General features: G+C 41.4%; 1 protein-coding gene across 4 annotated transcripts in view; it reads left to right on the top strand.

Moving 5' to 3' along the window:
- The window catches only part of SECISBP2L (SECIS binding protein 2 like), a 78,602-nt gene that overhangs the window by 29,953 nt on the left and 27,116 nt on the right, over positions 1-21,533 (top strand). Inside the window, exons 4-9 of one of the 4 annotated variants that reach the window (XM_033920791.1) lie at positions 527-665; positions 4,331-4,572; positions 5,552-5,585; positions 8,331-8,446; positions 13,404-13,475; positions 16,418-16,585. In XM_033920791.1, coding sequence (XP_033776682.1) covers positions 527-665; positions 4,331-4,572; positions 5,552-5,585; positions 8,331-8,446; positions 13,404-13,475; positions 16,418-16,585 — 771 coding nt within the window. The remainder of the gene's footprint in view (positions 1-526; positions 666-4,330; positions 4,573-5,551; positions 5,586-8,330; positions 8,447-13,403; positions 13,476-16,417; positions 16,586-21,533) is intronic. The other 3 variants (XM_033920792.1, XM_033920793.1, XM_033920794.1) reach the window with 3 other exon arrangements.

The raw sequence follows: 21,533 nt of genomic DNA on the forward strand, positions 1-21,533 counted from the left end.
CAAACAGAAGCCTTACCACATCTGGCACCGGCATGCAGCCCCAGGACGTGCTGGTGCTGGTGAACGAAGATCCTTCCTGTTGCCTGGGTCTTGAGCATCTGCACATGCTCAAGGCCTTCATAAATCTCCGAGAATCTCGGAGAGAGTGAGAACCAGAAGGCCTTGAGCATGCGCAGATGCTCAAGGCCCAGGCAACAGGAAGGATTTTTGTTCACTGGCACATCCTGCGGGCTGCGTGCCGGTGCCAGATGGGATAAGGCTTCTGTTTGGGCGGGCGGAGGATGCCGGTTCACACAGGAGGAGCGATGCTCGCAAATCGAGTCAACACTCGGTTTGCGAGTCACGACTTGCAAGAATGTTTTGCTCGTCTTGCAAAACACTCGCAAACCGAGGTTTGATTGTATTATGTATGATGATTTTGTGATCCACTTTGGAAAAAAGAGGCTATAAATAAACTATAAACTATACAAAATCATAAACAGTGACTATATTTTTAACTTTTCTGGAATGATTGTTTAATTCAAAGCAGCCACAGCAATTACTGCCACAGGTCAAAATGAAGCGTCCTCCAATGAAAAGTGTGGCTGTTCAGAAGGAGACCAATGCATCGGGGCCTGACAGCAGATCAAAAATTGTCCTCTTGGTGGACGCTGCTCAGCAAACAGGTAAAATGTGCTCTATAATTTTGTTAAAAGAATTTGCTTGATCACCTTTTGCCCATAGACATCAAAGTGATTTACATGAAAATAATAAAAGAAAATAAGAGAATAAACCAAAAATTAGGAACCAATTATATTAGATGTCAGAAATTTGCTGCATAATAGAAAACCTGGCGTTTGTACTTTTAGCTCTCTGAGATGTGACTTCAGGACCCAAATGTTCATCGCTTGCAGTCGAGGAGTAGCCGAGTGGTTAGTGTAGTGGGCTGAGAACCAGCTTCGATTTTGCTGCGACTCCTTGCAACCCTGGGCAAGTCACTGAACCCTCCCCCCTCCCCCCATTGCCCCAGGTACAAAACTTATACCATGTTTGCCATTCCATGCTTCCATGCTACACTCCTGCCCCATGCAGATTGACAATAGGAAATGACTGCCATGAGTTCCCATAGTCTCTTGAGACTATGGCGGGAGCTCACGGCAGCCATTTCCTATTGGCGATCTGCATGGGGCAGGAGCGTAGGAAGATCGCTCCTGCCCCGAAAGCCTGCTAGACCACCAGGTAAGGCTGGGATGCTGGGAGGAAGGCTGGAGAGAGGCGGGAACATGATAAAATATGGGATTTTTCCCCTTCCCCTAAAAAAATCGCAAATTTGTGAAACTGCGAGTGTGGAAACCGTGAATGGGGAGGGGAAAGTGTAAATCGTTCTGAGTTCCCATGGGAGAACAGTATAGAAAACTGAATAAATAAAAGAAAGGACAAGCATATAATATGTAAATTTCTATGGTCTCTGCCACAGCAAGGTATTATATCAAGAATCTAATAAATAAATTGCTGCACTTAACACCTCCCCCCTTTTTTTAAGATGGCGCTTAGCAAATACAAGCCACTGAGGCTCTCTTTTTTCTGCTGTTTTTTGAGCTCATTGGGGTCAGTGATAATGAAATGCAAAGGGAAACCCCAGACTTATCCATCTAATTCTGGGGGGTCCCTTCGCCTTTGTATAGCAGAAGATTTCAGGCTTTGTTGTGCCTGCAGCTGCCTCGTCTAGTCAGGCAAACATGAAGCATGTTATCTTAGATGTGACCCTGAGTCCCAAATGCGGCGACACTCTTCCCTGACTTGGAAGGAGACAGATCCATGAAGGAGACATGGAGCATGTTATCTTGGATGTGACCCTGAGTCCCAAATGTGACGACACTCTTCCCTGACCTGGAAGGAGACAGATCCATGAAGGAGACATGGAGTATGTTATCTTGGATGTGACCCTGAGTCCCAAATGCGGCGACACTCTTCCCTGACCTGGAAGGAGACAGATCCATGAAGGAGACATGGAGCATGTTATCTTGGATGTGACCCTGAGTCCCAAATGTGACGACACTCTTCCCTGACCTGGAAGGAGACAGATCCATGAAGGAGACATGGAGTATGTTATCTTGGATGTGACCCTGAGTCCCAAATGCGGCGACACTCTTCCCTGACCTGGAAGGAGACAGATCCATGAAGGAGACATGGAGCATGTTGTCTTGGATGTGACCCTGAGTCCCAAATGCTGTGACACTCTTCCCTGACCTGGAAGTGGAAGTGCCACATTGCTGCAATGGAATCGTTGACTGCTGGAGGTGCTGCTGCTTGACCCAAAGATGGGGCAGTAGTGTTCGACCCAATGTTGTTCCAGAGTTGGGAGTTGAGGCAGGTTAACCCTGGCCTTGGCCCTCTGCTGCTCTCCAGAGATTCCAACAGCACTGGCAGGAGAAAGAAGCCAGAGAAGGCCACTCTAGAGGGAAGTGTGGAATGCCATTAGGAATCTTGAAGAATCTTTGCTTTTGAAGTTTGAAAATTTTCAGCAAGGGAGAGACACTTTCCAGATTTAGGTAACTTGACATGAAGAGCATTTGGCTCAGGAATAATAAGAAAGCTTTAGCATTTGAGAAAAATCGATTAGTTCAGAAAGAAGTGCAAAGAACTATGGAAAATTATGAGCAGTGTTTGAACTTGCAGTTCATTAATTTCCCCAAATCTTCTGGGTGTTTGGTTTTTTTTTTAATAATCTGATGTGCTTAAGAAATATATAATGGATGTCCTGCAGGTGCCTAAGGAATCTCTACCACTGATTTTGCAGACAGGTTTGGCCTTTCTGGTCTTAGACAGGTCCTGTCCATCAGGGTCCAGAGCCACTTTGATTGCTTCATTTGCCTTAGAACCAGATCACAACTTGTTCTTAAGATTGTATTTCAGATGTAAAGATGTGGAATTTCTGGGATATAAAATACAAATATTTCCCAACCCCTGTAGAGCCACTCAGCTCACAAGAAAAGCTTTTCTAGCTCTTAAATCTGGTGACTGAGAGGGACATCTTTTTTTCTATGCAAATGTTTTGGTAAATTTTAAAAAACCATGGTAGCGAGTCCTACTTCAAACTGGGGGAAAAATCCACATGTTTTTACTCTTTCAGAATTTCAAATAATCTTATATCCTAATGCTAATCTCTTTTTTTTTCCCCCCCATTTCTTTATTCATTTTTTCATCTTACATCAAGTGTACAATATTACATCAATTGAATCATATACATCACTTGAAATTCTTTCCTATTATTATCTTCAATACATATATTAAGCCCCTCCCCACCCTCCCTTTCCACAAATATTGTAAATCAAGCATATCATACATGTAATATATTCAAAATATTGATTAAACCAATAAGAGAGCAATATATCCCCCCTTTCCCATTATTATAATTATACTTTTAGTGTAGAAAGGTGTCTAATCATGACAATATGTTATCAATGGCCCCTCAATTTTTTTAAAATTATTATAATTCCCTTTTTGTAATGCTAATCTCAGTGATATTGATATCTCATTCTATCACATGGGGCAACCACAGAAAATATCCTAGAATTATTCCTTGCAAACCTTGTCTGTAGGAATTTCTGGTAGATTTCCTTGACTTGATCTGTAATATCTTCTAAGAACACACCATCACAGTTTCTTTGTGAAATAAACTGGTTTACTCTCTCCTAAAATGCTGGATTCTAATGCCAAGATCTAAAATTTCATATGCTATGCAACAAGGAAATTATCATAAGTTTAAAAAGATTTGGGGGCCATTGATTATTTATTCTAATGATCAGACATCTTAAACACCTTATTATTGGATAAGATATAGGGGGGGTGGGATTGTGAATGATAATAATTGTTAATTGTTAATTATTAATATATGGGTGGGTGGGGTGGGATTCTATTATATTTATATATTTGGAGGAATATAAATAAGATTGTCAAGTGATTAGTTAAAAATATTTCTGATTGATTATTATACACTTGTTGTAATATTTGAAAATGAATAAAGATTTATAAATAAAATAAAATTTCATATGAGCGCAAAGGGCAATTAATCTAAGACATACAACATTGGCACTTAGCTGAGCTGGCGTTAGTTCTAGCCGCGTAGCGTGGGGTTAGCAGATGTTAATCTGCGTGCGCTAAAAATGCCAGTGCACCTTAGTAAAAGGAGCCCTTGGTGCCTGATAGTATTTTATCTATTTAGTTATTTTATTGGTACGCACAGGTGCTCTGAGTTTATATGTATATCTGTATCTATAGCTACATAGATCAGAATACCTAAAAGGATTTATTTGCATGACTCTTTCAAATATCACTTCTTATTTAACAGATTTTCCATCAGATATAGCAAGCAAGTCTCTGTCAGAGAGCTCCAGCGCAATGCCTTGGAAATCTAAATGCAGGAGGAGGCGAACGTCCCACCCTGCCGCAGAATCGTCAAGTGAGCAAGGGGCTAGTGAGGCTGACATTGACAGTGACAGTGGTTATTGCAGTCCCAAACACAGCAACAATCGGACTGCGACAGCAGCAGCATCGGGGAATACAAGAAGCACAGACTGCGGAGCCCTGAGTGTATGTCCATCATTGCTTAGGCATGCCTAATGAGCTCTGGCCATGTTAACAGAAATAGTACATACACTAAAGAAAATGAAATTGCATGATGTAAACGCGCATATGCTTTATATTTTTAGCAAATATTATTTAGAAGTTAACATTTTCCATCTATAATAAAACCCTAAGCGTGCATGCGCACTTACAATTCCGTGATCCCTGCCACCGTGATGTGTGCCTCCGTGTACGTATTCTATTTGCGGCACGTGCAGCAGCTTGAGGCGCGTACAGCGATTTGAGCGGCGGTGGCGGTCTCCTGATAGCTGGCACCTAGAGCAACGGCAAGAGGGTGTCGTGCGGGTGCTGGTAAAAATTCTGCTACTGTTCAGGGAAGTGGAGGGGGAGAGGGAAAGGGAACTGCTTTGGGGGGAGGGGTGTGCTGGGGGGCAGACAGCAATCATGCTTTGCTCTGGGGGGGGGGAAGACAGAAGAGGGCCACAGAGAGACAGGCAGGCATGGCGCAACAGAGAAATACAGGCAGGCAGGGGGCCAGGGAGAGAGAAAGACAGAGAGACAGGGGGCCAGGGAGAGAGAAAGACAGACAGACACCAGCAGCCAAGGAGAGAGAAACAAAGAAAACAAGACATACAGACAGACAGCGGCCAAGGAGAAAGAAACTAAAGAAAAAAAAACCAGACAGCGGCCAAGGAGAGAGAGAGAAAGAAAGAATAACAGACAGACAGGGGGCCAGAGAGACAGAAAGAAAGACAGACAGACAGTGGCCAAGGAGAGAGAGACAGAAAGAAAGACAGACAGACACATCTATTCTAGCACCCATTAATGTAACGGGCTTAAAGACTAGTTACATATATTTTTGCTAATGATTTCATAGGTATTGGTGTTCAAAATGCTTTAATCCACAGCTGTAAATCGTATTCCTTATGCAATATTTAAAATTGCGTATTTAAAATAATTTATGTATATATTTGATTTCTTACAGCTAATGGAATCACCAATGACTACAGTAAATACAGGTATATATTTTTGTTATTGACAAGCCCTGTAACTCATTATGAGATACACTTTAAGTCTGTAATGTTTTTAAATTAAGGATATTCTGTTCATAGATGAATTTATAGACCACAGCAGCCATTTATACAAAAGAGCTCTTGGTTTAGTAAAATGAAGAATCTGTTAGCGTGTAAGTGCTCCAATCCTAGCAACATATTCTGGAGAAATAATTGCTTCACATCTCAAACATAGAAATAGAAATATCAGGATCATCAATTCCACAGTTTCTTTTGTGTTTCCGCTGCTGTTTTCCTTGTGGAATCTCTTTGGTGGAACCCTTTTTTTGTTTTCTGTTCAGGTAATTAACTTATAAATCCCCTCTTTTACTAAGGCTGACGTGTCCATTATATTATATGGATGAACCCTGCTTCCAAAGCCTTCCATCCCCGTGGGAGTCCCATTGGCCAGAGGGGGATCCCCGTGGGAGTCCCGTGGGTTGGGGGGGTTCCCGTGGGACCCCCGGGATTCCCGCGATCCCCGTTCCCGTGCAAATCTCTAGTCCAGACTCCCGCACATGTCCTGAAAAGGAGGACAAATCGGGGCAAATCCAGACATCTGGTAATACTAGGAAGTTCTTCTTCACCCAAAGGGTGGTGGACACCTGGAATGCGCTTCTGGAGGGTGTGATAGGACAGAGTATGGTTTTGGGGTTCAAGAAGGGATTAGATAATTTCTTGAAGGAAAAGGGTATAGAAGGGTATGGGCTGCCGCATGAGCAGACTGCTGGGCGTGATGGACCTCTGGTCTGACCCAGCAGAAGCGCTGCTTATGTTCTTATGGACATCTGGTTTTGAGTCATACCGAGCTGTTTCCTAATTAGAGGTCTTTGTAAAGCAAAAGAGAGAATGTTTTGTGTGTGTTTATGGCCTAACAAATGTGTCCTGTTCCTTTGGCCTTCCTGCTGTGGGATCTGTTGCCATAAGCCTGGATTCACCAACACCTGGGGATCTTTTTCCTATATCTTATATCCCCTTTGCATTCCCAGTTGACCTGGGTAATGGAAGAACTGAGCCAAAAGACAAAACCAGTTCCCTCATTTATTTATTTAAAAACGTATTGCTTGCAAACATCCAACAATTCTTTTTTTTTTAATATTTTATTTATAACATTTTACAATATTGCCAAGCATATACATCTTGTACAGAAAAGTGAGATCAAACTACATATTAAACTATAATTCCAAACTTAATATTTGCTACAAGGAAATATCAATCTAGCTGTTCTCACACTAGTCCTCAATATTATTGAATCCATTATTAAGAGCAGAACTTATATACTTCAAATTAATTAAGCAAGAAAAATCCTTGTCTAACTGAAGTGCAGGGATAATTTCACATAGGCGTTATTACGTTGTTATTCCTTTTTCAAGACGTTTCATTGAGAGAAAACTAATCAATTGAGATGGCTCTGTAAATATATATTTCAATGATAAATATCTAACTACACATTTACATGGATATCTCAAGAAAAAACTACCCCCTATTTGAGTCACTTCAGGTTTTAAAATTAAAAATTCTTTCCTTCTTTTTTGAGTCTCTCTGGAGACATCAGGGAAAATCTGAATATGTTGCCCCAGGAAGTCTTTAGACCTATTTTTAAAGAAAAGTTTTAATATCCAATCCTTGTCTGGAGCCAAAGCCACAGACAACAAGAGAGTAGCTGGAACCGCCAACTCTCTATCTGATTGTTCCAATATTGCTGAAATGTCCAATGACCTCTCCCGGGGTTCCTCCATGTTTTCTTCTTTGAATTGGGGCTTAGCAGGTAAATAATACACTCTTGTAAGAGGAGGTAAGGAATTTTCAGGAATTTCCAAAATTTCCAACATCCAACAATTCTGAGCGAGTTACAAATGAGGTCTGCTCACAAAAAGCAAGTGAATTTTCCAAGCAAAGCTCCCTGAAGTAGTGTTTTTCTTTAAAAATTTAATTCTAACTAGCAGAGTGTCCATGGACTTTGGGAGGTGCTAAGTTATCACAGTCAGGCACACCCATGGATTTTGAAAATGAAATCTTTAGAACATAAGAATTGCCACTGCTGATGGTCCATTGTGCCTAGCATCCGCTCACGCGGCGGCCCTTAGGTCAAAGACCTGTGCCCTAACTGAGACTAGCCCTACCTGCGTACATTCCGGTTCAGCAGGAACTTGTCTAACTTTGTCTTGAATCCCTGGAGGGTGTTTTCCCCTATGACAGACTCCGGAAGAGCGTTCCAGTTTTTTTACCACTCTCTGGGTAAAGAAGAACTTCCTTATGTTTGTACGGAATCTATTCCCTTCTAACTTTAGAGAGTGCCCTCTCGTTCTCCCTAGCTTGGAGAGGGTGAACAACCTGTCCTTATCTACTAAGTCTATTCCCTTCAGTACCTTGCATGATGTCTGCTTGCTCTGCCCTTCTCTCTCTCTCTCTGGCCCCATTCCATTGCAGCAGAAAGACTTTTGTAATAAAGGAACAGGGTGGTTTTCAACTAACAATTTTATCCTGATAACTTCTTAGTATCTTGGGTAAATTCTTTGGAAATTGCATTAAAAATGTTTGTTCTTTAAGCTTTCAGTTGTTCACTTGGATTGAACATAATAAATTATGACTATTGTAAATCCTGTGATAGAGATTTAAGTTCTTTTGGTTTTTCTTTAATGTCCTTTATTGCCTGGGTAATGGATACAGAACTGAAGGAAGGTTTTTTTGTTCTTTAATTTGCCTTTTTAGTTGGCACAAGTTGGGCTAATGTAGCTTCTCAAGCTACTCAAAAGAAATCCTGGATAGAGAATAATACAGCATTTTCTAGGGGTGGAAGGCAAATTGAACAGAAACACAACACCCAGGTAATGTGATACTTGTGCATATGAAAACACGTCATATTATAATTTATATATAAATTGTTATGATAAACGTGATGGTCTTTGTATCCAACATGACATAAAGACTAGAGAATGACACGGGGAAAAAAATCTGTCCCCGTCACTGGACCACCGTCCCCTTCACCGCCCCGTCCCTGCAGCATCCACCCTTCCCTCTCGCCACCTCACCGCCCTTCAGCAGCACAAGAATCTTCCTCCCTCCCCCTTACCTTCACAGCGCATTAGTAAAGAAACTTAAGAAAGGGAAGGCGCACGGTCACCTCCCTACCTTCAGCTAAATCTATCTCCCTCCCCCTTACCTTTGTGGCGCTGTAGTAAAGAAACTTACTGAAGCCGGCAAAGCCTGCCTGTGCCTGCAGTCGCGTGTGTGTGGGTGGAAGCTTCTCCTCTGACGCAACTTCCGGTGACCAAGCGCCTTCCCTCCCTTAACTGCGGGGCAAGGCCATTCACCGATTCACAGGGAAGTGAATGGCCTTGACCCCGTGCCCGCAGTGAGCATTTCCCCCCCCCCCCTCGTTTCGGCAGCCGTGGGTAACTGCCACCGTGTCATTCTCTTATAAAGACATATATTTATTTATTGAGATTTATTAACCGCCTTTGATCCTCTTTTCCTAAGCTGCAGCAGAGAATTCTACCGTGGCCCGGGGCACTAAATGCTCCGATGCTCATAAAATTCTATGAGTGTCAGAGCATTTAGTGCCCCGAGCCATGGTAGAAACTTCTAGCACAGCAAAGAACATGAGTATAAGATGTTGGGGGTGACATTAGCCAAATGCGAACAAGAAAGGGATTTGGGGGTACTGATAGACAGAACCTTAAAGCCTTCGGCTCAATGTGTGGTGGCGGCGAAGAAAGCAAGCAGGATGTTGGGCATGATTAAGAAGGGGATCACGAGCAGATCGGAAGAGGTCATAATGTCACTTTATAGAGCAATGGTCAGACCTCACTTGGCATACTGTGTCCAACACTGGTCTCCATACCTAAAGAAGGATGTAACTCTGCTGGAGAGGGTGCAGAGGCGAGCCACGAAACTAGTCAAAGGTATGGAAAATTTGAGCTACAAAGAACGCCTCAGAAAACTGGGACTATTCACCCTCGAGAAGAGAAGATTGCGAGGGGATTTGATAGAGACTTTTAAAATATTAAAGGGATTTGATATAATAGACCAGGAAACAGCATTACTAACATTTTCGGAGGTGACACGGACACGGGGTCATAGCCTGAAACTGAGTGGCAGCAGGTTTAGGACAAATGTTAGGAAGTTCTGTTTCACACAGCGAGTGGTTGGCGCTTGGAATGCTCTCCCGGAGGAGGTTGTGGCGGAGACTACTGTTCCGAGTTCCAAGCGCAAATTGGTTGCACACCTTCTTGCAAATCATATTGAGGGATACGGGAAATCCGGGTCTCCAAAAAGGAGTACCTAAATGGGCCACCGCGTGCGCGGATCGCCGTACAAGATGGACCTCGGTCTGATCCGGTGCAGGCATTTCTTATGTTCTTAGCAAAGGGGGAGAGGTTACGAAGAGATTCACCCAAGGAGGTGTACAGCAGGTATAATTCAACATAAAACTTAACAATTTAATAAATTACATGAATTTACAAAGGCGCGCTGAATCAACGCATGCGCTAATCGCTAACACATCCATAGGATAATATGCACGCATTAGCGTTTAGCACGTAATGATATTTACTGGATGCCAAAAAGCATAGCGCACCTTTGTAAAAGAGGGGGTTAATGTGGATTATCTTTTGATCCCCATGTTTTATTGCCATCATATTCTTTGTGTTTGAGTGTATATATATATATATATATATATATATATATATATATATATATATATATATATATATATGATTTGTTTACATCTGATCTGCTTGAATAGTTGATCCATATATAAACTAAACTAAACTAAACCTTGGGTTTATATACCGCACCATCTCCACGAATGCGGAGCTCGGCACGGTTTACAGGAAGAAGGATGAGAGAGGAACTACAGTGGAGAGATTAAAGAGTTAGGTGTAAAGGGGAAGGTGAGAGGCCTAAGAGGGGGGAAGTGTTACAGTTTTGAGAATAGCCAGGTTTTTAGGTGTTTGCGGAAGAGTTGGAGGGAGCTTGAGGTTCGGAGTGGGAATTTTTTTTCATGTTAGAAAGATGTGGGATAGGTAAATAACTGAAGGATGGCTAAGTAGATTTTTTTTTTCAGTGTTAAGTGACACAGGAAGGAAGTACTGGGGGAACTAAGGACGTAGGAAGGGGTACTAAGGACATGGGAAGGAGACACTGAGGGCACCTGTTAATGTAACGGGCTTAAAGACTAGTATAAAAATATAACATAACAGTTTCAAAGGGAAGCTGCCAGCAGAGTTGAAAGTTTGGAGCAGAGACAGACAGTAAGTGCTTAGAAATGCAGACCTATGAAGGGGAAGGAGTCAAGATGGCACAGATTATGGTAGTGTGAGATTGAGCTCCTTCTCTGAGGCTGGTGCGTCTGGGAACCCTGAATTTATCCAACTAAGTCTGGGGCTCCCTTGGCTCTGGTGCAGCAGAAGATGTTGGGCTGGAAAGTGTGAACCAAACAAAACAAAAAATGTGGAAACCAACAATATTTTTTTAAAAAAACCTTTTTATTTCTTCAGAAAAGACTTAAAAACACTATCCACAATTTGTGTTCCATGGACCCAACACGGGCCGTGTTTCAGTGAAATGCCTTCCTCAGGGGTCCAATGGTGAAGAATTTGATGGAAAAAGCCTTGCTAACCAAATGTGGAGATAGGTGATCACTGCACCTTCAAAAGCCTTGCTGAAAATAAATGGGCTGGAAAGTGTGGCGCAGTGGTTAAAGCTACAACCTTAGTACCCTGAGGTTGTTGGTTCAAACCCACACTGCTCCTTGTGCTACTGGGCAAGTCGCTTAATCCCTCCATTGCTCCAGGTACATTAGATAGATTGTGAGCCCACCAGGACAGAAAGGGAAAAATGCTTGAGTACCTGAATAAATGAATGTGAAACATTCTGAGCTAGAAAATTGAATAAATAAATAAAATTTCTGTCTGCAGTCCTGAAATCCAATAGAAATCCTTCTTAGACTTCAATAAAGAACAGACCGATGTTTGACAAAGAAAGAGATCAAATTCCAAAAACAAAATAGAAATAAAGGAAACATCAATCTATAGTATACTGCAAGGCCTAAGTGTAATATACTTAAAAGACAGATAATTTAGTCAAAAACCTTATTAAGAAATGTTTTCAGTTGATTCAACTCTCCCTCCCCCCAAAAAAAAAAAATATATATATATATTATGTTCCTTTGATACTTTAACAAGCACTTATAGAGGAAATGGAGGAAAAACTGTGCTCCTGTCTGGAGAGGGTAATGACCACAAATCTGGAAAAGATTTTTGTTTATGCTGGGTTGTCTGAGAAACATTATAAGGATCCAGGGATGTCTGAAGTAGCTGGAATGCATCAAAACTGTCCAAAGTCAATTGTGCAGCCAGTCAAGCTCCCTCCAGAGTTAATCTAAACTTTTTCATTTATGGGTCATGTAGCATGTAGTAGGAGGCTCTTCTATTTCCAACTAGAGATAATGAATCCCTGAAAGCTCTAATCGGTATCAGATCAATCCCAATTCAACTTGACACAACGATCAAGATCCTGGGGGGTAATCCTCAGTGATAAACTCCATCAATAAACAAATTAGTTCTGTGGTTCAGAAATGTTTTTTCAAACTTAAAATGATTTGTTCTCTCTCTTCTTTTATGGACCTCAAATCTCTCAATATCCTTTTTCATTTGTTGGTAATTTCTCATTTAGATTACTGCAATTCACTTTAACAGGGAATCATACAGAAGGAAATCGGAAGGCTTCAGATTATATAGAACACGGTTGTTAAAATTTTTTATAAAGCAAATTACATTTAAAATTCTATTATATGCCAGCTTATAATAGTTCCATACTCGACCCCAAGATTACTCTGGTCAACTCAGCAAAACCTTCTTGCAATTCCCTCTATTCGCCAAATAGTCTGACACGACTCGTAAAACCATCTTATCGGTCATAGCACCCACATTGTGGAACTCCTTCCCCATGAATCTTAGACAAGAAATGCAAAAAATAAAGTATACATATTAAATGATGGCAAAGCCATTTTTCTAAGTTGGGATTTACTATGGAAATGTTACAAGTTTCAAGTTTATTTCAATTTGATATACCACGTAATATACAGCCAAAGCAGTTTACATCAAATTTAGCTAAAATATACTTATACAGGGAAACTAACACAAACAATTTAAAATAATAAGGGAGACTACACAGGGAAGACATTAAGGGTTACATTATATATAAAAATAAATTTTAAATGGTCGGGGAAAGGGAAAAACAGAAGGGAGTACAGGTGAAATTAAATGGTACTGAAATCAAAATCTGGATCTATACTTCAAAGGCATCTTTTGGAAAAAAGGGTTTTAAGGCTTGATTTAAAAATGGAAGCACAAGTTATGCTTTCAAGCTACTAATAAGTGAACTTAACACACCTGTAAATCTGCAATTGTGTGGCTTTAATACGATCTTTAACACATCACACCACTCCCCCCTCCTTTTCTTCCTACCCTGTCTTTCCTGAACAATTTATAGCCCTGTTTAGCTATGTTCCAGTCATAAACTATGTCTCTGTAATTAGCTACTAAATCCAACTTGGCTTCTTCCATCATAACCTCTAGATCTAGAACCTTGTTTCCTATACTTCAAGTATTAGCATATACTGCTTTCCAGACATTGCCCCCCTTCCTCCCTCTGCACCTTTCTCAGCGCCAGCTGACCTGGTGAGCAGAAATTTGCACCAGGAAATGACCCCATGGCAGCCCTAACACCATCTAAAACAAATTTGTTTTGGTTTTTTTTTTTAATCTGATTTCCTTTCAGGATGAAGCTGCATTTCCTGAGTTATCAAGTGACAGTGGGAATGCTAAAAGTGATAGCATATCTCCTCAAGTAGTAAGTTAACATTTTTCTTATTTTCCTATAGGACATTTAGGGCTCCTTTTACGAAGCTGCGTTAGCAGTTTTAGTGCGCGCTAAACCTGCGCTACGTGGCTAGAACTAATGCCAGCGTTAGCGTGCAGCATGCGTTAAACCGCTAACTTATTATCAAATGGCTGTGAGAAATTGAGCACTGCGTTTGGTAAGAAAGCATCATTGTATTGAATCTGCAAAAGTATATTACCAAAGAGTCGATCTTTAAAACTCTGAAGAAAAATCATTTTGGGAAAGAATGATGCATACAGTTTAAGGAAAAATCTTTTGTCGTTCGAAGAGATTTCCACAATCCTTACAGAAGTAGAGTCTGTAATTAAGTCCAGCCCATTAATCTTCACATATGATAAGGAACTGTATCTTACCAACATCAACACACTTTCTCATTGGACAAAGACTTAGTTCTACCAGCACTTTCTGAATGATCTTCTTCAAGTGGGTTGTATTGACCAAGAGAAACTAGTGGATAAGACAAGGGGTACTTGAATTGAGGTCTATCTGCTCCATTATAGAAACGGAGCCAACTCATGCATCAGTGAAGAGGAAAACTGAATAGCTCTCTCGTGGATGGGAACCAAAGGACTTGGTTGCCTTAAAAGACTGTAATAATCAATAGGCCCTCTAGTGATTAATTAGGAAGGATCCCTAATGGAGTTATTCAGGGAAAGGGGAAGATATTGAATCTGTAAATGTGTACCACAAAGTTATCATGGTACGTTTGTAAAATTTGTAGCAGAAAATGCAGAGGAAGCTGGGAAAAGAAGAACAGATATATGATGGTAAAGTTCAAGTTTCTTATGGATTTGATTCTAAGCGATGTACAAAAACGGTGAAATTACAAGTTTTGGGGGAAAACCAACCAAATAAATACGACTAACCTGACAAAACATATAATACAAAAGGAAAAAATGGGGAAAGAAATGCAAGTTATTGATAGTAAATAAGACAAGTAAGGAAAAAAACAATAGGAGATATATGATGATAGAAGCAGGCGGTTGCAAACTCTTTGCTTTTCTATGTTCAGTAATATGAAGGAAGTTCTGGAGTAGCTATACATGTAGTAGAAGTGATTGGAAGTTATGGCTTGACCTATAAAGGCTATGCATTTTCATTTGGAGACATTGCCCTCTAGGGAGACCATTAGTTGAACTTCTTTAGTACATGGTAAGACCTGTATCAAACGGTGCCGGTATCAGCATTCGCCTGAAAAATAGCCACTGATTGCATGTCACTCACACAATGGTGCCATTTGTAGAATTGTGACTACCTCAAACATAGGCATTGGAAATGTAGGTCATGCCTGCATGTTTGATATGAACTGCGTCTAAGGACATCTAAGGTCATTTCACGCATTAACTACTTTTTTATCCTTAGGTGTTCTAAGGTGCCCCCGTAAATGTGAACTAGGCACCTCTAGGTGCTTACATTTTTGGTTTTAAATGATTTTTAAATGACATTGCCACTTAAGTTAGGCACCGGTGGGCAGGCTTAACCACTAGGCCCAGTAGGCACGTGCCTAGGGCCCGAAATGGTCAGGGAGGCCCGATGAAGGAGGGCATCAACACTGTTTTTTCCCAAACGGCGATGGGCCCCTCCAGCATCGATCGGTAACACAGGCCTCCCCCCGATCGGCAACGCGGACCCCCCCATCAACGGAAAGTAAGATAAGCAAGTAACACGGGGAAGAAAGGCAACAGGAACTGTAGTTTTGCAAGTGGTGCTGCTTGCCCAAAGCTTCCCTCTGACGCAGCTTCCTGTTTCCGCCTGGGCACATGGTGGGGTGGGGCGGGGCAGGGGGCCCAGTGTATTTGTGTGCCTAGGGGCCCTCAATGAATTAATCCTGCCCTGTCGGTAGGGCGCCGTTTATAGAATATGAGTCCCAGTGTTAATGCACTGAAGCAAAACAAATCTCACGTAAACACTGTCATTTCAAGTAGACCTCTAGATGGGAGCAGGAGTACGTTTAGCTCTTGTTCCTGTGGCTAAGCATTTTTTTTTTTTTTTTTTAAATATGTATTCGTTGTTACCTTGGAGAATACGATGGAAGTGAGAGGATTCAGTGTTTTCTAAATGTTAGTGTACTTCATTGCTGCCTGTTAGAGGATTTTCCTATGAGGTTAAGGATCGCTCCCTTAACTGTTGTACAGTTTGTCTATAATATACCTTGTTTCAGTTATTCAGGGCCCCAGAAGTAATACTGTATACAGCATCTGATAGCGATAGTGGTTATTAGTGCAGGGAGCCGTGCTGAAAGCTCCGCACTGCTCCCGATGCTCATAGAGTTCCTGGGAGCGTCGGGAGCAGCGCGGAGCATTCAGCGCAGCTCCCTACACTAATAATCACTATCACGGCTTAGTAAAAAGGAGGGATAGAATGCACACTTGCAAATCTTGCTATTCACTTCAGTACTTTCTCAGCTAGTCTTTTGTCAAGGCTGTGCTGTTCAGGCCAGTGCAATTTTTAGTTACTAAAGATGTGTGTATGTTGTTTTCACAGCTACGTTATTCTCCATAGTATTGTTTGCTTCTATACCTCTACTAATGACTGGGATGTCAATTCAGAGCAGTTTGCATGTCCTTCTTCTATAAAAGGTGTTACAATACTTTAGCTTCTGTGGAGGTGTTATAATACAGAGTTACAAAGGCCCAGATTCACTAAAGATAGCGATTCAATCGCTGTTGGCCGATTCTCTGGCCAATTTTGAAACAGCGATTGATTCACTATCCTTTTTGTATGCAAATGATTTGCACGGAGGCTCTGGCACCTCGGGCTCCTCCCAAGACTCATTAGTGTTGAAGTATTTTGATCTGGAGCCCAGGGGATGCTTTTAATTTTAAGGCAATTCTTCCTCTTTATCTGGAGTCATTTTTAACAAGCTTCTACATCTTCTTCCATATCTTCAGTTGGATGATCTACCTGAAAATTCTCCAATTAATATTGTTCAGACTCCAATACCCATAACAACCTCCATACCCAAAAGGGCAAAAAGTCAGAAGAAGAAAGCCCTTGCTGCAGCATTGGCTACAGCTCAAGAATATTCTGAGATAAGCATGGAGCAGAAGAAACTTCAGGTATGTAAGAGCTGTTTTGTTAGTAAATATCCCGTGTCTGTGGAAAACAGTGGAGTCCAAGGGCCAGTTTTCAATGAGCTGCATATGTTTTGCCAACAAATATTTGAAACATTAAGGGTGCAGTTCAACGACTGGGTGCCACAGTTAAACAACAAGGCCCAGATTCTATAAATGACGCACTTAGTATGATCTAGGCTCCCAACTTAATTTTCTTAATTGGGGCTGTTAATTGATAGTGCTGTTAAAAGAAAACAATTAAAAAAATTAATTAGATGGCGCCTAAGTCAGTAGACGCCTACCACTTTGAGGTAGGGTCTACACCGAGATGCCTACCAGTAAGTAGGCGTGGTTAGGGGTGGACTCTGGACAGATTTGGGGGATATTTTGGGTATGGTTTGACTTAGGAGTACTCATTTAGGCCAAGAAAACCCTAGCCTAAATAGCAGTGCACCTAAGGATTCAAGTTTCAAATTTTATTTAAAATTTGATATACCGCTTAAAAAAACTGTCTGAGCAGTGTACAATATGATGACTATTAAAAACAAGAGGATGGCATTAAGGCCAAAAGACGTTAATGACATACAGAAACATAATGATAAGGGGAGAAGTACAATCTGTGATAGGAGAGGAAGCCATAAATGGTCAGTACATGAGGAGGGGGAAGATGCTCTTCCTTCTTCCTAAGGTCTGATATCTACTTGTCATAGGCATCCTTGAAGAGAAAGGTCTTTAGATTGGCTTTAAATTTATCTAAAGTTAGTTCTTCCCGGAGATGTGGAGGTAAAGAGTTCCATGTTGTGGGTGCTGTTACGGAAAAAAATCTTCTTTCTGGTTGTGTCGTAAAATAGGTGTGGCAGGGATGGAATTTCCAGAAGATGCTGGTTATTCTACTTGGACAGTGTGGAATAAGCAGTCTGTCTATAAATCCAGGATTTAGTGCCTACTGCTGTGTAAGATTGCTTAGGCACTGCTAGGCACAGTTCTATAAACGGTTCCTAGTGGATGATTGACAGTTCCACTCAGTGGCACCTGGGAGTTTTCAGCCAGTGGAGGCAAGCACTTTGGCTGTCCACTGATGATGTTCAACCTGTATATTTAATGCCAGGATGTTTCTGGTGACTGGAATTGAATTGAGGTGGTGGAGAAGAAAACGGTGACAGAGTTCAAACAAGGGTGGGATGAACACAGAGGATCTCTAATCAGAAAATAATGGGTATACATTGGAGGAACTAAGGCCAGTACTGGGCAGGCTTGTATGGCCTGTGTCCCGTATATGGACATTCAGTTGAGGAGGGTTTCGATGGCTGGGATGGTTAAGATGGGCTGGAGTGAGCTTTGATGGAGACTCCAGTAGATGGAACCTAAGTACACTACTGGGCAGGGCTCTGGGTTTCTGGCCCAGAAATATCTAAGAAAAAGGGCAATTTAAACTACATTAATTTATGGAGCATGTATGGTTGGGCAGACTGGATGGACCTATTCAGGTCTTTATCTGCTGTTACTATTGGCTGTGGCAACTTAACCGGTTATGCCAATATCCAGTATTCAGTGCCAACCGGTTAAGTGCTTAACAATTAAAGATAGGCCTGTTATTTATGCAGCTATTTTAACTGCTAAATATAGTGGTTTGGCATTGACTATCCACGCCTAGCCAACTATGGTTGCACGAAATAGCCGGTTAGCAGCTAGGCACAAATATTCATAGAATCATAATGGCAGATAAAAGCCAGATGGCCATCCAGTCTGCCCATTCGCAGCATCCACTATCTCTTCTTCTCCCTAAGAGATCCTATGTGTCTGTTCTGTGCTTTTTGAATTTAGACAGTCTCTGTCTCCACCACTTCTTCCGGGAGACTATTCCACACATCTACTACCCTTTCTGTAAAATAAGTATTTCCTTAGATTACTCCTGAGCCTATCTCCTCTTAACTTCATCCTATGCCCTCTCATTCCGGAGCTTCCTTTCAAATGAAAGAAACTCAACTCATGTGCATTTGCATCACGTAGGTATTTAAACGTCTCTATCATATCTCCCCTCTCCTAACTTTTCCTCCAAAGTATACAGATTGAGATCTTTAAGTGTGTCCCCAAACGTCTTATGATGAAGACCATCAGTCATTTTAGTAGCCTTCCTCTGGACCGACTCTATCCTGTTTCTATCTTTTTGAAGATGCGGTTGCCAGACCTTTACATAATATTTTAAATGAGGTCTCACTAGGATTCCTAGGATAAGTAACATAAAATCTGTTTTACTGCTTGGGACCTGGGTTGGACAATGTGGGAAACAGGATGCTGGGCTTGATGGACCTTCAGTCTGTCCCAGTATGGCAGTTCTTGTGTTCTTATACAGGGGATCAATACCTCCTTTTTCCTACTGGCCATACCTCTCCCTATGCACCTTAGCATCCTTCTAGCTTTCACAATTGCCTTTTTAACTTGTTTGGTCACCTTAAGATCACCACATACTATCACACCCAAGTGCCACTCCTCTTTCATGCACAGAAGTTCTTCACCTTCTAAACGGTACCATTCCCTTGGATTTATGCGGCCCAAATGCATGACCTTGCATTTCTTAGCATTAAATCTTAGCTGCCAAATTTCAGACCATTCTTTAAGCTTTGCTAGAATCTTCCTAATGTCATTCACACCATCAGGGTTGTCTACTCTATTGAAGATTTTGGTATCATCTGCAAAGAGGCAAATCTTACCTGACAGCCCTTCAGCGATATCACTTACAAAAATGTTAAAAAGAATAGGCCTAAGAACCAAACCACGTAGCACACAGCTAGTAACATCACTTTCCTCAGAATGATCTCCATTGACCACTACCCTCTGTCGCCTTCCACTCAACCAGTTCCTGACCCAATCTGTCACTTTGTGGCCCATATCAAGGGCACTGTCAATGGCTTTGCTAAAATCTAAATATACCACATCTAGCACTGTCCCCCCTATCCAATTCTCTGGTCGCCCAGTTAAAGAAATTGGTCAGATTTGTTTGACAAGACCTGCCTCTAGTGAATCCACGTTGCCTTGGGTCCTGTAATCTACTGGATTCCAGAAATTTCACTATTCTCTGATTTAAAAGTGTTTCCATTAATTTTCTTACCTCAGAAGTCAGATTTATGGGCCTGTAGTTCCCTACTTCTTCCATACTTGCACTTTTGTGGAGAGGGACTTCATCAACCCTTCTCCAGTCCTCCAGTACCACTCCCCACTCTAGAGAAGCACTGAAAAGGTCAGCCAGCAGAGCCGCCAGAGCTTCACTAAGTTCCTTCAGTACCCTCAGATGTACACTATCTGGCCCACTGAATATCTGTGGCTTGGCGCTAAAACATTATTTACCCACCTGGGAGCTATTCCTGACTGTTTAAATAGTTTCCAGCATTGGCCAGCAAAAGTAAGTAGATAGTATGCCTGTTCTGTGATAGCATTTATACATGTACTTTCCATTATAGAAGCCCAGCTTAAGTCAGCATTGACTTGCCTGCATTTGGGTGTTAACAGTTATGCTAGTTCTATGGCTGGTGTAAAGGTAATATATTAGCAAAATAAACAAATACTAAAGACCAAGTTGGTCTTGAGTTTCAAAGATGGTATGCTGATTCGTCTGAAGTATGTATATACTCCTTACCTAAATAATAAACGTAGTTTTTCAAATTTAATAAGTTTTTAAGGATTAAAACTACTTAAATGGTAGGAATAAAATTTATAAGTATTTATTTGAGAAAAGTAATGTAGTTTAAGTTTTTGGGTTTTTTTAAAAGTTAATTAATTAATTAGTCAATAAATTAAATTAGTTGGTAGGGAGGTGGGGTAATGAACCGGTGATGTTATAAGGAGGCAAAAGAATAATTCATTCTTCTCTTGAAGTAATCCCAATTTGGGAAATATGTACTCCTAAGTCTGAGGCTTGTCCCTGTTGAATTTAAATGAGTTTAGTTCGATTAATGGTTAAAATTTCAACTAAATCAATTTAATGAAAGGTTAAGATTTATTCAGTTAATTTAGAAGCAGTGTTTATTTTTGGGGTTTTTGCAAATGCTCTTTAATATTGGTGTAAATATTAACAATTTTATGTAGCATATAAGAACTTAAATTACAGTATTCTATAAGTTATGTGCTTAAAGTTGGCACCACTCATGCCCCTGCTCTGTTAGCCATAGAGAGAGTCGAGAGGGACAGATTCTTCAAACTTTCGAAAAATAAAAGAACAAGAGGGCATTCGGAGAAGTTGAAAGGGGACAGATTCAAAACAAATACTAGGAAGTTCTTCTTTACCCAACGTGTGGTGGACACCTGGAATGCGCTTCCAGAGGACGTAATAGGGCAGAATACGGTACTGGGGTTCAAGAAAGGTTTGGACAATTTCCTGCTGGAAAAGGGGATAGAGGGGTATAGATAGAGGATTACTGCACAGGTCCTGGACCTGTTGGGCCACTACGTGAGCGGACTGCTGGGCACGATGGACCTCAGGTCTGACCCAGCGGAGGCATTGCTTATGTTCTTATGGGAGAGGAGGAGATAGTGGATGCTGCGGATGGACCATTTGGCCTTTATCTGCCATCATGTTTCTAGGTTTCTATAACCATAAAGCTCTATGACATCACAATGCAGTTGCAAAGAGCCTTAGCCTATAGGAAGAGGAGATGCAAATGTTAAGAGCCTTAGCCAATGCACTTCCAGAGAGTGTAATAGAGCAGAGTACGGTACTGGGGTTCAAGAAAGGATTGGACAATTTCCTGCTGGAAAAGGGGATAGAGGGGTATAGATAGAGGATTACTGCACAGGTCCTGGACCTGTTGGGCCACTACGTGAGCGGACTGCTGGGGGCGATGGACCTCGGGTCTGACCCAGCGGAGGCAGTGCTTATGTTCTTATGTTAATTACATGCTAAGCCATTAAGGCACATAATTACAGAATATGGTTTAGGTGGGCTACTGCACTTATC

The sequence above is a fragment of the Geotrypetes seraphini genome, chromosome 14, assembly GCF_902459505.1.
Source record: "Geotrypetes seraphini chromosome 14, aGeoSer1.1, whole genome shotgun sequence".
In the NCBI taxonomy this organism is placed as follows: Eukaryota; Metazoa; Chordata; class Amphibia; order Gymnophiona; family Dermophiidae; genus Geotrypetes; species Geotrypetes seraphini.